This window comes from Megascapheus bottae, chromosome 18 (genome assembly GCF_031878675.1).
Source record: "Megascapheus bottae isolate mThoBot1 chromosome 18, mThoBot2.hap1, whole genome shotgun sequence".
Taxonomy (NCBI): Eukaryota; Metazoa; Chordata; class Mammalia; order Rodentia; family Geomyidae; genus Megascapheus; species Megascapheus bottae.
The window spans coordinates 26,082,827-26,098,443 of NC_143526.1; the positions used below are offsets into that span (position 1 = coordinate 26,082,827).

At 46.5% G+C, this 15,617-nt stretch overlaps 1 protein-coding gene across 4 annotated transcripts in view; it reads right to left on the reverse strand.

The window, feature by feature from the left end:
• Nucleotides 1–1,889: 1,889 nt before the first annotated feature.
• The window catches only part of Smox (spermine oxidase), a 38,785-nt gene continuing 25,057 nt past the window's right edge, over nucleotides 1,890–15,617 (reverse strand). For 3 of the 4 annotated variants that reach the window (XM_090352041.1, XM_090352042.1, XM_090352043.1), the window contains exons 2-8: nucleotides 14,313–14,546; nucleotides 12,408–12,634; nucleotides 7,545–7,718; nucleotides 6,599–7,385; nucleotides 4,392–4,552; nucleotides 2,684–2,773; nucleotides 1,890–2,358 (exon numbers count right to left, since the gene is read on the reverse strand). In XM_090352041.1, coding sequence (XP_090208167.1) covers nucleotides 2,221–2,358; nucleotides 2,684–2,773; nucleotides 4,392–4,552; nucleotides 6,599–7,385; nucleotides 7,545–7,718; nucleotides 12,408–12,634; nucleotides 14,313–14,520 — 1,785 coding nt within the window. In that variant the 5' untranslated portion in view covers nucleotides 14,521–14,546 and the 3' untranslated portion in view covers nucleotides 1,890–2,220. The remainder of the gene's footprint in view (nucleotides 2,359–2,683; nucleotides 2,774–4,391; nucleotides 4,553–6,598; nucleotides 7,386–7,544; nucleotides 7,719–12,407; nucleotides 12,635–14,312; nucleotides 14,547–15,617) is intronic. The other variant, XM_090352044.1, reaches the window with a different exon arrangement.

Genomic DNA, 15,617 nt, shown 5'->3' on the forward strand with positions numbered 1-15,617 from the left:
AATAAGCCGGTTTGATTCAGTTTGAACCGTTCTAAACAAGTTTGAACCAAAATAAACCAGTTTGATCCTGTTTGAACTGGTCTAAACCAGTTTTATCCATTTTAAACCAGTTTGAGCAGGTCTAAACCAGTCTGGACTGGTTTGACCCAGATCGAACCAGACTAAACTAATTTGATCGGTTAAACCGGTTGGATCCTTTTTTGAACAGTATAAACCGATTTTATCCGATCCAATTTAGTCCAGTTTGATCCGGTCTGATCCAGTTTGAACCCATCTGCACCGGTTTAAACCAGTTTGATTCAGTCTAAACCAGATTGATCCAGTTCAAACTGGTCTGATCCGGCTTGAACCGGTATAAACCAGTTTGAACCGGTTTGATCCAGTCTGAACCCGTTCAAACCCGTTCAAACCAAATCAAACTGGTTGAGACTGGTTCAAACCTGCTCAGTGCCAAACTGGTTCAAACTGGTTCAAACCACTTCGGACTGGTTCAAACAGGCTCAAACAAGTTCAAACAGGATCAAAAAGGTTCAGACCAGTTCAAACCGGATCGAACCTGTTCAAACTGGTTTAGACTGGTTTGAACCAATTCTGACTTGGTTCAGACCGGTTTGAACCGGTTCAAACCCGTATCAAGCCTGATCAAACCGGCTCAAACCGGTTCCAACCGGATCAAACTCAAACCAGTTCAGGCCCGTTCAAACCGGATTAAAACTGTTCAACTGGCTTAAACCGGTTCAAATCGCATCAATCCCATTCAAACTCAAATCTCAAATCAGATAAAATCTGCTCAAACCTTTTCAAACTGGATCAAACCATTCCAAACCAGATCAAATGGTTCAGGCTCAAACAAGTTCAAACAGGATCAAACAGGTTCAGACCAGTTCAAACCGGATCGAACTTGTTCAAACTGGATCAAACTGGTTTGTGGTTCAAACTGGATCAGACCGGATCAAACCGGATCAAAGCAGTTTGAACTGGTTCGGACCAGTTCAAATCGGGCTCAAACAAACCGCTAATCTAGATCAAACCATTCAGACCAGTTCAGACCAGATTAAACCAGATAAGAGCGGTTCAAACTGGATTAAACTGGATTAAACCGGCTTAGACTGGTCTAAAACAGCTCTACAGATCAAATGTTCAGACTCAAAAGGGGCTCAAACCAGAGTAAACCCTTGAACCAGATTAAACCGGATTAAACCACCAGATTAAACCGGATCAAACCAGATCAAGCCAGTTTATACTGGTTCAAACCAGATCAAGCTGGTTCAATCCGGATCAAACTGGTTTACGCTGGCTCAAACTGACTTATGTGGGCTCAAACCAGTTCCAACCAGAGCAAGTCACCCGTTTAAACAAACTGGATCATACCGGTTTAAACTGGTTCAAACTGGTTCAGATCTGTGTGTGTGTGTGTGTGTGTGTGTGTGTGTGTGTGTGTGTGTGTGTGTATACTCTCGCATGTAGGACGTATGCGCAGGGTACATGTAAGCATACTTGAGATATTGTCCTGATGAAAAACACCTATCCTACCTACCTTTTCAGCTTCTCAATGCACACACCTGAGCCTGGTATGGAGCCACAACTCACTATCACTGCAACTGCCACCACAGAACTCAGCTTCATCCCACACATCATCATCGTCATCCAGTCAAGCTCTGATAGGGCCAGCAAGGGCCAGGGTACAAATCCAGGCCCATCCTGAAGAAGGAGGCACTGGACAGGGAAATTGGGTAAGAGGATATCCCTTTTAGTAAACACAGGCACCTTCCCTTCTGGAATCCACACACCCATACTCGAGATCATTAAATACACACACACACACACACACACACACACACACACACACACACCACATGCACACACAGAGAACCAGGGGAGACAGAAAAAAAAATCACCTCTTTTATTACCCCAAAGTGTGAAGTATTGAAGGCACTTGCAATAACAAGGAAGGACGGGGGAAGGGCCGAGGTCAGTGTCCCAGCACAGAGGTAAATCACATGGCTCCACCCAGTCACCACCTGGCCCAAAGGAAAGGAAAAGCTACAGGGCCCAATCTGAAACCAGCCAGTTATCTAGCTCTATAGAAGACAGATTGAAAAACACAAACAAAAACCATTCTACAGGTAATCAGGAGCACACAGGAGTAAGGGACAGGGGTTGGCAGTCACGAGTTAGTGGTTGTTTAAGGAACAGGAAGGCAGTGAGTAAGGACAGCCCTCAGGGACCTTGCTGGAAGAGGTCTCGATACATCTCGATGAGTCGAGCAGCCTCACGCTGGCCAGAGAGCAGAGCACCATGGGTGGTGGAGTAGTACTTGCGGTGGGTGGCCTCACCAGAAAACAGCACCTGCATGGGCTGGGCAATGGAGGAAGAGGTAAGACTGGGAGGAGTGTTGGAAACCAAAGAACTCCCTATCCACCCCTCTCTCTACACTGCAAGTCAGACAGGAGTGGGAAGGTATCTGAGGTGCAGGTATTGCTGCTTCCATAAACGAGGCCTGGTGTGCCTCTTAAGAGAATTCAGGGCCACTGTCCCTAAGACTTGACTTTTCTCATTTGTCAAATGAGTTTATACCACCTAATTGGAGGGTGGTTGTAAGGACTAAGTGAAATCATGTCCAAGCACTCAGAATCTGGAAGAACATCAGCACTCAATAGAGTTAGGTGGTAAGTTAACAAACCTTTATAGAGCCCCTACTAGATTCCAAGGACTGTTCTGGGCACTTGGATGATAAAAGGTGACGAGGCTGCTGCTTTGTGGAGTTTCCATGCTGGTGGGAAAGCCAGACACGAAACCCAATTACTCAACAACGTCATATGTGATGTGATTGGTGTTTGGGCAAGATGCTAAAAGCCCAGAAAGGGCACAGTTGTCTGGGGATCCCACAAGCTTCCCAGAGGACAAGACTTTGGGCAGGTTATCAGAAGCTGTTGGGTAAAAGAATACTCAAGCAGAATGAAAGGTAGGGGCCAAAATACACCACACAGGAGAAAGTGTCAGTTTGGGTACAGCCAGGGATCAACCTCAAAAAAAAGCAGGCTTGCATTTCAGGCTTCACCGTAGACTTCGTCTCACTGCCTTTGAAATGCATGTGTCAAGGCATTCCTTATGAAATGAAGAATTCCTAACCCAGGGTCTCACAAGCTCCCTGGGTGAGGATGTATTCCCACCAACAAGAAACTCACAGAGGTTGTTAAACAGAAGGATGTATGTGACAGAGCCTAAGCTTGCCTACTCCCACACTTACCTACTCTACTTTTACTTCTCACTAAGAAATCTCTGGTTTTTAACTGAGTTCAATGTAAAAAAACAACAAAACAAAAGATGTGGCCCAGGCTCTCCATCAACAAAGTGTAGTCATGTGACTGTGTTGTAGCCAATGAGCTTCAAGGCATCCTTGTTTGGAGACCTGTGTCCCAGCTACAAGGATTCCCTTGTTTTTCCTACCTGCTTTCTTTGCACTTTCTAGCCTAAGAAGGCATAAGAGCCAGACCCTCACAAAGTGACCCAAAAGATAGAAGCCAGGTGCTAATGATACCAGAGCCTGAACGCAGATGTTCTTTCTCCCGATGGAAGTAAATGCTGTCTTGTTTAAGCTACAGTGGTTTGGGTTTGCTTTGCTGTTTGTTACCTGCCCTTGTTCTCAGGCAGGACAAGTAAGAAGTTTGATTTTGGGGAAGATGGATGTGCCATCAGTGAGGACTTCTCTGAAGGCTTCTTTTTCCCTCTGAGGACAGCCTTGATTGTCTTCTTTTGCCAATTACGTCAAAGAATTGCTTTAAACACAATTGTGTTGGGCTTTTGACTTTATTATATGTATATGATTGGTAGAAGAAACTCAAAATCTACTTAATTGGAGCAAAAGCACATTTTGCTTTCAGGTTTATTAATATTTTTGTGTACAGATGGACCTAATTTTGGAGAAATACTCTGGATTTCATTTTCTAAAGCACCCTAGGAAAACTTGCCCATCGAATCAGTGCTGCTCTACAGAACATTCTAGCACACTGGAAATGCTGTAAGCCACAAGCCCCCTCCAATTATGAGTAGTGCAATGAAAGAACTTAATTTTTAATAGAATAATTTAAATTCTAATGAAGGAACCCACAAGAATTTAAACAAATGCTACCATGTTGGAAAGTGCAGCCTGGAATGGTTCCGTTTTCATCATCCCAAGAAGAAGCATAAAGTTTCTATGTGAATATACTTTTTCCTTCCAGATGTTAAGTGCTCATCTTGTTTTCCCTTTCATGATACATGCTACTCCACAGCTGTCACTCTAGCACCCTTGCATGAACACTGCCCACTCCTCCTCACCCTGGAGCAGTGACACTGAAAATACTCGCAGAGCCCTTCCAGGCTTCCCCTCACCTGACACCCCAACTCACCGCTGTCTTGGAGCTCTCTGTATAGGGCAGGGGTTTGGCCAGCTTCTCCACATCAGCCCCACTTGAGCCCACCTGCGTGTATGAATAAGAACCTCGGAAATAGGGGTTGCTGCCCCATGCCGAGCGCAGGATTCGCCGAGGTTTTGGAATACTGGGGTTCCCTGTTGGGGAATCAGAAGCGCCAAAGATGATCCTAGCTATTTGGGAAGTGGTGATCAGAAATATTGCAGTTCAATGGGCCAAGAGTTTGGCCTAGTAGTAGAGTGCTTGCCTAGCATGCACAAAGGCCCAGATTTGGTTCCTCAGTACCATTTACATAGAAAAAAGCTGGAAGAGGTGAAGCTCAAGTGGTAGAGCTCTAGCCTAGAGAAAGTCCAAGGACAGTGCTCAGGCTCTGAGCTCAAGCCCAGGACTGGCAAAAACAAACAAACAAACAAAAAAGAAAGAAAGATTGAAGTTCAAGGCTAGCCTGGGGCGGGAGGAGTTAGTGAGACCACCCCTTATTATTATCAACTAATAAGATAGTGGGTTTGGATTTTTGTCATTTTGTTTTTCTGGTTGTTTTGTTTTGTTTTGCCACTGGGCACTGTCCTTGGGCTTTCTCAAGGCTAGCCCTCTACCACTTGAGCCACAGCACCACTTCCGGCTTTTTCTGTGTATGTGGCACCAAGGAATTGAAGCCAGGTCTTCGTGCATGCTAGGGAAGCACTCTACTACTAGACAACTCTTCCAGGCTTTTTTTTTTTTTTTTTTTTTTTAAACCTAGTTGAGCAGAAGGCCATATGAGAATCTCAGTCTGAAGCCATGGGAAGAAAGAAGGGGGATGGAGGGGAGACTCTGTCTGAATGATAGCTAAACAAAAATGGCTAGAGACATACCTCAAATGCTATAGCATCTGCCAAACAAGCATAAGGCTTTAAGCCCATACCCAAATACTGTTAGAAAATAAAAAAGAAGCCAAGAAGATGAAAAATAAGAACAGTCCATACATTCCAAAATGGGCCCAAAACCAACATGGTGGATGAAGTAGAGTCTGGGGCTCAAGTTGTGTACCCACTCATTTGCCTGGCAATCCCCTGCAAAACAACTTCTTCTCTCCAGGCTTTAATTTTCTTATCTTAAGAATAATTACACAGTTGCTCCATGTCAGAGTGCTTGCCTAGCACATGTAGAACCTCAGCACTGCGGGTGTGGGGGGGAGGGAGGGAGGGCCAGAGCAGGGAATCACAGATAAAGGTTTCCCCTTCTAATATCAATGATCCTTGTAAAGCTGAAGAGTGGGTGGCAACTGCTCTTCATCTAAAAGACTGAGAAGCCTGAGCACTTCCTGTAACCCCAGCCACTCAGGAGGCTGAGATCTGAGAATCACTGTCTCAGAATAGTCTGTAAGATGGGTCTCCAGTGAATCACCAAAAATGTTTCTATGACATACAAACCGTTAGCCTAATTTTGATTAAGTTCTAAATACTAAGTCCCAGAGATTGTAATTAGAGATTCCCTCCTTGAACAATTGCTTGTTAAACTTGTCATTTAAAATATGATGTAAACATAAGCCACATAATGAATGATTGTTGTTCTTAAGGTACTATGTTATCTCTCATCACTTCTGCTGTCCCTTGGTTATCTCATATTGTTACACCATCTCACTTTGTTACCTGATATATTGGATATATTTGAATTTGGTTATCTGAAATTGGATAGGGAACGGGGGAAAACAAGATGAGGGGTGGCGGGGGGAGGGAAATGGGGACCAAGACATGTGAAAGGGTATCAATGTATGGGAATTAATGCACCATTTATCTGGCAAATATCATGTAACCCTTCTATTAATTACAATAAAAAATATATTTAAAAAAAAAGCCATTACTGGAGGTTTGGCTCAAGTGGTAGAGTGCCAGCCTTGAGGAGAAAAAGCTAAGGGACAGCACTGACTTTAAGCCCTGAGTTTAAGCCCCAGTGATGGCCAAAAAAAAAAAAAAAGGTTGACAACTGGTGATGATGACACCTTAGATAAGTTCGGTGTTTGCTGTGACCACTAGAGACCTGAGAGCCCATCACCGTGCAGTTATGCCCAGCTTCCAACAAGGGACCACCTCGACCCGTCAGGAAGCAGAGGCCACGCCTGGGGCCCAGCCCCCTGGACGTGGGGGGACCTTCACCCCGTGGGGTGTGAGGCAGGGGCAGGGCAAGCCGGGCCGGGGACGCACCTGTGAACTGACGAAGCATCTCGGTACAGATCTCGGCCACCGCCTCGTCGTCACACCTCTCCATGACCAGAGCCTCCTCCCCGCAGATCCAGCCACTCAGCACGTGGCCGTAGCGCTCGGGCGGGTACAGGACGTCGAACCCGCAGATCTTGCGGTACCAGAGCTCGGGTGGGTAGGTGAGCGTGCGGCTCTCCGCCTCGTCCTCCCACACGAACTGTAAACTGTTGCACTCGGGACCCCAGAAAGGCTCCTCAAACTCCAGGAAGATCTTGTCGGTGGTGCCGATGCCCAGACGATGGATGGCGGCCACCTTCTCCGCGGGCAGGCTGGGCTGGAAGAGGCTGGAGTACTGCCTCTTGAGGACGCCCAGGGACACCGTCACGATGACGTGGTCCGCCGGGATCACCTCGCAGTCCTCGCACTCCACGGCCACGGGCCACTGCCCCCCGTCGTCGTCGTCGTCGTCGTCGTCGTGGTCCCACGCGTCCCCGCGGGGACCCTCCCCGCTGCCCCCCTCCCCGCCGCAGTGATTATGATCACCCTTGCGGCGGCAGCGGGGCTCGATCTCGGGGCCCCGGGAAGGGGCGGAAGCCTGGTCCCAGTGGATGCATCGGACCGGTTTCCCCAGCTGGATGACATGGGCGGGGATGCCCTCGGCCAGCAGCTCCACCACCCGCATGAAGCCCGAGGGGATGATGTGGTGGGCGCCGGGGATCTCGGTCCACTCCCCGAAGGCGCTCAGGGACACCTCGTCGATGCTGTGGGAGCTGCTCTCACAGCTCTCCACCTGCGGAGAGCATCCAGAGAGAAGTCCCTTGATGCCAGGCACAGACAGGCCAGGGAATAAGAGCTCCGAGGAGCTCAGATCCCCAACCCTCACTCCCTCCCCGCCCCACACATCCCCCAGTATCAGTCCTCTTCTTGCTCTCCTCAGCAACCAAGATACCTTCAGGTACTGCTGGATCATAGCGAGTTTCAGGCGCTTGGTAGCCTCCGTGTCTTCAGGGTCGTCCCTGATTCGATTCCGCACCTCTTCCCGTGTGAACACTCCCACGCTATTCTGACTCTCAGCATTGACTGGTTTACCATGCCGGAAGAATTCCTGGGTCAAGTTATAGACCTGCCAGAGAGAGACCTCCGGAGACTAAAAACACGATACTTCCTTCCCACCCATCCACCTCAAAAGTCACCAGTTCCCAAGAGACCTCCTGGATGTTTTCTGAGCCCTTGGCCTCGACAAGAGGCCGAACAGTTTGGGGAGCCAGCTCCTCACCTTAGCACCAGCAAGGGAAGCAAGATAGGCCCAAGGCTCTCATCCCTGGGCCCTTGCTTAGAACAGATATCTGGTGCCTGTAGAGCCTGCAGGAAAGGAACCTGAGCTCTGGGCAGGTTTGTAAGAGCTGGGTCTCCCACTACAACAGCCAGTCTGCACACAGTCACTTTTTCCAATAACAATGTGCACAAACATTTCTCTGTCCCCCTCCTCCCCTGTCCCCCTTCACAAGGTATCTGCTCTGCTCTGCTCTCTCCCATGAGGAAAGTCTGCAGCTACAGCCTAGCTAGTGTTTGGAGGAAGGAAGCAGCAAAGGAGCCCTGAGATCTGACTCTTCAGACACTTTCCCAGGCTCTGCTCACCTTCACACAAAGCACCCCTTGGTTTTAGTCCTCAGATTCAGGTAAGGAGGAGGGGTGGCGGAAGGAGGGAATACCACAGAAGGGACCAGCTGGAGGAGACTGCAGCAAGCCAGGAAGTAAAAAGCAGTTTGCAGGCACGTCTCAGCCAGAGCTCCAACAACCCCCCACCCCATGTACAAAGAATGGTAATTGGGCTGAGATGTAGCTCAGCAGCCAAGTGCTTGCCTGGCAAGTGCAGCATCCTAGGTTCAATCCCAGTACCCCAAAAAAAAAAAAAAAAAAGATAACAAATTGTGGCAACCAGTTTGTTCCGTTTTTATCTGTTTTTATCTTTCTGTCTGGTATATAACCCAGTCAAACACTAGGCAGGTGGCTCATTCCTGGAGTAAACCCCAATATTCACACAACATGCATTTTTGATGGTGAGTCCATCCTGGAACAGGTTATAATGATAAGCAAGAAAGGTAAAGTTCCTAGGGGCCTGGAGCATAGCCTAGTGGTAGAGTGCTCACCTAGCATGCATGAAGCCCTGGGTTCAATTCCTTGGTACCACATACACAGAAAAAGTCAGAAGCATGCTGTGGCTCAAGTGGCAGAACACTAGCCTTGAGAAAAAAAAAGACAGAGTTCCTAGTCCCTGCCCACATGAAAAGTGAGGAGACATTCCAAAACAGCAGGAACTGTAATGGAAAGAACCCAGGCCACGAGACCAACCCAAACATCCCTGGATAGCTATGCCCTCGGGTGACAGTAGGGTGGAGGGTGGGGGGGCAGAGGGGAGGGAGAGACATGTTTCAGGAAACAGCATAGTCAAAGAATGAGAGAGCTACAGAGCCATAGAGACACAGAGACCAGACAGAGACAGAGACAGAGACAGAGGTAGAAGTGCATTCAGGAAACTTGAAGTGACTTTGTCTTGCTACTGGAGTCAGTAAGGAGAAAGTTGTAAGGAATGACTCTAGAGAAGCAGCCAGAGACTAGGGCAAAATGGACTGTATCATATCAAGGATTCTGAACTTTGTCCAGAAGGGTTAGAAGTAGGAAGGTAAACTGCCTCTCCCCCACTACACCACACACACACACACACACACACACACACACACACACACATACACACACATACATACACACACACACACACACACACACACTGATGCTGCCGTTCTCAAAACACTAACAAATAGGGGCGAGGAGTTTGGCCTAGCATGCATGATAGAAAAAAGCCAAAAGTGGTGCTATGGCTCAAGTGGTAGACTTCTGGCCTTGAGAAAGTCCAAGGACAGTGCTCAGGACTGGAAAAAAAATAAAAACTAACAAATAAGAGTTTATGACCAATCATCTATGGCAGAATTGATACGTCTTCCCTCCTAACATAAAGTTAGATTTGATCATCACGTGTTCATGGGAATGTCCTTGGATGCTATCCCACCATCCCAGGATAGGTCCTATGGTAATAGAGTACAGAACAGTCACACAGCCTGTGTATGTCACCCCACCCCAGCTCCACTGTTCCATTCCAGGAAAAGGCCTGCATATGAGATGGAAGCATGAATTAAGCATGCCTCTGCCGTCTAAATTATACAGAAGAAAATGATTTTAATTGTTCGTTTGTCTTCCTTACAGTCATGAGATGTTGGGTGTTTGGCCTTAACTAGAGTCCTCAGCAAATTCCTCAGGCACAGGACCACTGCCAAACACTCAGGCTCTCCACCCATTACCTCCTCCTCCCTAGCTTTTGCACCGCAGTGATAAGCAATATGGTAGCCTGACCTGAGCTCATGTGGACTGAAAGCCAAAACCCTCAGCTAAGGAGTAACCAATGCAGTCATCACTGACTCCGACAGGCTTAGCTGAACATATATTTGTTATATGGGTACAGCCTCCTCTCCCAGGGGAAATGACATCATCCTAGTGTGACTGATAGAGAGCAGGGTAGGGCTGGGACAGCTAGTACTATTTTGAGGTATTCTGCACTAGAATTGCTTATGTTTTCATCATAGAACTAGGCAGGAGTACATATCCATTTAAAAGATGAGGAAAGTAATGGGTAGAGATTGCTCAAGATTATAAACCTGGTTCCAAATCAAGAGTGGCTCCTTCAGAGACTAAACAGAATATGTACTGCACAGACACACTTGTTTCCTTAAACATGTAATACATTCCAGGCTAAGGAAATAGCTCAGTGTGCAAAGCACATGTGTGCGCGCGCGCACACACACACACACACACACACACACTATTCATACAAATATCCATTAAAAGCCATTATCTTTAGAAGCTACACATTTTTTATGAGACAACCCTTGAATGGTCTCATAATAAGTAATCTCCCGCATTGGTTAAGAGAAATCCTGACAAAAAGGAAATCCTGACTTCATGCTAACTCCTCTTCTTTCAGACCCAAAGCATCAGACCCACACACAGTGATATTCCACCTTATCAGTTCTGTTTTCTACCATTCATATGCTTGGCTTTCAAAAATCAAACTAACCTGCAGAAATGGATGATGGAACTTTTGAATAAGTCATGGACCCTTAGAGTCATTCTCAAGAAGCGACCATGCATAAAGCACTCGAAATAGCCTGGGAGTTAAAGATCAGGAAGGTCTGCTTTAAAGAATACTAGCTCCTCTCTGGTCACTAAAAATGCTATCTCTTCACACTTGAGTTGAAACACACAATATCATGGAACAGCACACAACATACTTTGTGAGAATATACACACAGAAAATACTGAATATGTCTATCTCTCATAGTACAGGAACTACCCCAAAGCAAGAGATTACAAAAATCTATAATAGGTGCCAGCTGGTCTGTCTTCTGACCTGGAGTAAAGAGTCACAACACTACAAATGACAGGCTATCAGAAATCAAGGTCTACACATTACCTTGCTTGTTCAGTGCAGTTCACAGCACCACTGAAAGATACTAAAAATATTAACAATTTTTTAAAAACATAAACAACTGAAAGATATATGACATTGCTACTTCTAACACTAGACTGAGGTGCTAGCCAATATAATAAAGTAAGGAAAATAAATGAGTTTAGGCTATGTATCCAATATAGTAACTAGATACCTGTAGCAATTTAAAATTAAATATTCAGTTCTTCAGTCTCACTAGTTACATTTCAGGTGTTCAAAAGCTACAAACAGCTAATAACTACCAAACAAGATGGTGAGGGTCCGAAAAATACAAAAGTTCTACAGAATAATGCTGGTGATCTAAGGATTAGAAAGGAAAAAGACAAAATGCTGACTGTTTTTATACAAAACTAAACACATAAAATTCTAAAAGTATTAGAATATAAACTAATAATCAACAGATTTATTGGAGTTAAAATAATCTACTAAATAAATTAAAGTAATATGTAAAACTAGTTTTATTGTTATAAAACAGAACAATTAGAAAACAAATTTTTCAAAATACTATATTATTCAGCTGTGCTCACACCTGTAATACTAGTTACTCAAGAAACCGAGATCTGAGGAACAGGGTTCAAGGCCAGCCCAGGCAGAAAAGTCTCCATGAGACTCTTATCTCCAATTAACCATTCAAAAATGAGAAGTGGAGTTGTGACTCAAAGTGGTAAAGTATTAGCTTTAAGCAAAAGAGCTCAACGACAGCATCCAGACCCTGAGTTCAAACCTTACAATAGACAGAAAAAATTATCATTCATAAAAGAATCCAAAAAAGGGGGCCGGGAGTTTGGCCTAGTGGTTAAAGTGCTTGCCTAGCATGCATGGAGACCCGGGTTTGATTCCTTGGTACCACATACATAGAAAAGTCAGAAGTGGTGCTGAGGCTCAAGTGGTAGAGCTCTAGCCTTGAGAAAGTCCAAGGACAGTGCTCAGGCCCTGAGCTCAAGCCCAGGACTGGCAAAAAAAAAAAAGAATCCAAAAAAGAACCCCATAACAATCATAATTGCTATGTTAGTTACCTAGTAATAAATCAAATAAAGGATGTCTGAGGCATTTGGGAGAGGGGAGTATGAAATCACATATTTCGATACTGTCTTGCTTATTAATTTCTCTCCATTCATTATTTTCATTTCATTCTGAAACTGCCCAGCCTTTTCCAAATGCAAGGTCTTGAGAAGGTACAGAGACATGACCAGAATCCTAGAGGAGCGCAGGAGGTCTCCCAAAGCTTCCCATGCCAAGCTCATCCCTCACCTCGTTGTATAAATCGCTGAATTCCTCAACCACATCCTTGGGGATCCTGTGGCCATGGTTGGTAAGATAACAGGCCACACCATTCTTGGAGTAGAGGCTGATTCGGCCCACACTGCGTTCTCCATCAGTTGTCTCTTCCAAGAGGCCATTGGCTTCTGCTAGATGATATATAGGATTCCCATGGGAGCCATGGATCCACGTGGCTCCCAGCTCAAAGGTGGCGTGTCCTGATGGTGACAACAACAGGCCCTTTAGAGGGGCAGGGACTTCTTCAGAAAGAGCCAGAATACTGCCTCCCCTTTTTTCCTCCATGAGCACCCTCCCATTCCCCACTACCCACAGGAACCAGCTTAGATGCCCCCTTTGGAAAAGAACCAAAATCATGAGGAAAAAGCTCAAGACATTCAAGCATTGAGAAGCCTCAACCAGAATGACTTTAGGCGGTGCCCTAGCGTTAGTTGGCCTTACTGGACCACTTAGAAGGCTCTCATTTTCCAGTCCCACCTTCTTCCAAGGGACCTTTAGATACCAGATCCCTTCTCCTGCCTCCCCACTTGGGAAGAACAGGGGGGAGGGGGAAGAAGGGCACGCCTGGGTGACAGCAGTCACAGATAAGCACCAGGTCTTCATCTGGCCTTACTCCAACTCCTCACCACTGACATGGCTCCCACCTGAGGTCTTCTCTCAAGTAGAAAATGGCCCATCTCAATACCATCTAGGACAGGAGAGTGAGCACACATTTTCCTGTTTAGAAGATTCCTTCCCCAAAGCTGTTGAAAAGAGATCTCAGGGTAATGTCAAACCATCTGATCTTTTCACAGAGAGCAGAATCCTGAGTCTGTCTGGGGCAGGAGAACATTCCTGGGTCCAAGCTGGGACAGGCTAGAGAATTGTTTTAGTCTCTCCATCCCCAGCTAAGGTATCAGATCTCTGCCTCTGTCTGGAACTTCAGTTGCCTCTTCTATTTTTCTGTTTTTGTGCTGGTTCTGGGGCTTGAACTCAGTGCCTGGGTGCTGCTTCTGGGAGTTATTATTTTGTTCAAAGCTAGCACTCTACACTTGAACCACTATTCCACTTCCAGCTTTTTGGTGGTTAATTGGAGATAAGAGTCTCCCAGATTTTTCTTTCTGGGGTGTCTTTGAATCACAGTCCTCAGATCTCTGCCTCTTGTGTAGCTAGGAATACAGGCACAAGCTACTGGAACCCAACTAGTTTCCTCTTTGATGCTATGAGAACTTGATACATTCATTTCCTCCCTTGTATGCCAATCCCAAAACCTACAAGGAGGTTTCAAATTTCTTTCTACCTCTTGAACCTAAGCTCCTCTTGCCCTAAGGATGGATCTTGGATCACAATAATTCACATTTAAAAGTTAATAACTCAGGGGCCAAAAGTTTGGCCTAGTGGTACAGAGCTTGCCTAGCATGCACGAAGACCCGGGTTTGATTCCTCGGTACCACATACACAGAAAAGCCAGAACTGGTGCTGTGGCTCAAGTGGGAGAGCACTAACCTTGCAGAAAGCCCAAGGACAGTGCTCAGGCCCTGAGTTCAGTCCCCAGGACTGGCAAAAAAAAAAAAGTTAATAACTCATAAGAATGTACTCTTCTTGTGACATAGCAGTGGCCCACAATGCCAGGGGACCTGGTTTCTGGATGCCTTCTCCCTTAAATATCATGCATCAAGCCTACATTCTCAATTTTAAAAACATCAGAGTCCTACCGTGTCTAGCTCACAGGATTGTTACAAGGGTCAAAGAAAATGTCTGGAAAATATCCACACAGGTTGTATAATGGAATGTTTATCTAGGGGAAAAGGAGCTAAAATACTTCAGGCAAGACCAGGACATTAGATGATTAAAAAAAAAAATGACCTAGGAAGGTGGCTGGGCTACGTTAACACTTACCAAGTTTCACACTCTGCACGCGGCCTCCAATGTGGCTGGAAGCCTCGAGCACAGTGACATCTGTGAAGCCCTGCTCCAAAAGTGCTTTGGCTGCAGCCAGGCCAGCCAAGCCAGCGCCGATCACCACCACACGAGGCTGTCCCCTTCTCCGCAGGCCACGACTGAGAGACTCATCCGCACTGTCCACACTGGATTCACAACTTTGCATGCCGTCCCCACTCACCTCCTAAGAACCTGCGAGGAAAGAGGTCTCATGGGTCACCTGCCCTAAGGGACACCCACTAAAGATCTTCCCTTTCCCTCCTCAAGGACCAACTCAGAAAAAGCCCCCTCCAGAAGACGAAGGAAGGGAGAGACAAGAAGAAGGCAAAGGAGGGGGTTGACAGGAGGGCAGCGAAAAGAAAAGAGAATGGGCGGAAGGGAAAGAAGAGGAGAGGGAGGGAGGAAGGGAGGAATCTTTGATCCCCATAAGTAGACGGAAGTTAGAGCTTATGTAATCCACCTGCCTCGCCTCCACACCCATTAGTCACCATCTCTTCCCTGTCCACAGATCCCCAAGTGGAGACAAAATGGGACTAGAGAGATGACCAGGAAGGTCAAAGTCAGGGGGCAAAAATGACCTTGATATTGCTGATTCCAAACTAGGTCAACCCTGCATGGCTGCTATTGTCCAGTACGTGTGACCCCCAGAACACTCACCCTTACCCCGGGGGATTCATGATACCTGCACATACACTCCAGACACTGCTCTCCTCCCCTGTCTGGCTCTTCCCTGGAACTCTCCTCTGTCCCTTGTCCTCTTTCTCTTCTCCTCTGGCTTTCGGTTTGTCTTTCACAGCCTCAGTGAAGTAGCAATTTGGTGGGAAGAATCAAGTACCACCCTCCCCCAACACAGAAAGTGCCACGAAGCTGATGTCCAACAATCCTCTGCTATTCTGGGTAGCTTGCCCTCCCCACCCGGCCACCCAGCCCCTCATTTACCACAAAGTAGCAAGGAGCCCAGGAAACACTGGACCATGAGGACCTGTGGCACCAGAGGCCAGACATAAAATTGACAGTTATACAATGCCAGCTTGTTCAGAGACGCCAGGCTAGGAGAGCTGATGCTGGAGCCAAAGGGGTGCCTGGCTCTGGCCTCATAGCTAAAAGATGCTGTCTCTGCAGTCCCAAAATGATCGGGAGGGTTTGGAGGTATCTAGGAACCATCTTGTGGGGCATTCTGATCTTGTTTCTGTTCCTTTCCTGACCCAAGCTGAGGTCTAAGTAGTAGAAGCTGTGAAATCAACAGCACTCAAGAACTAAGCA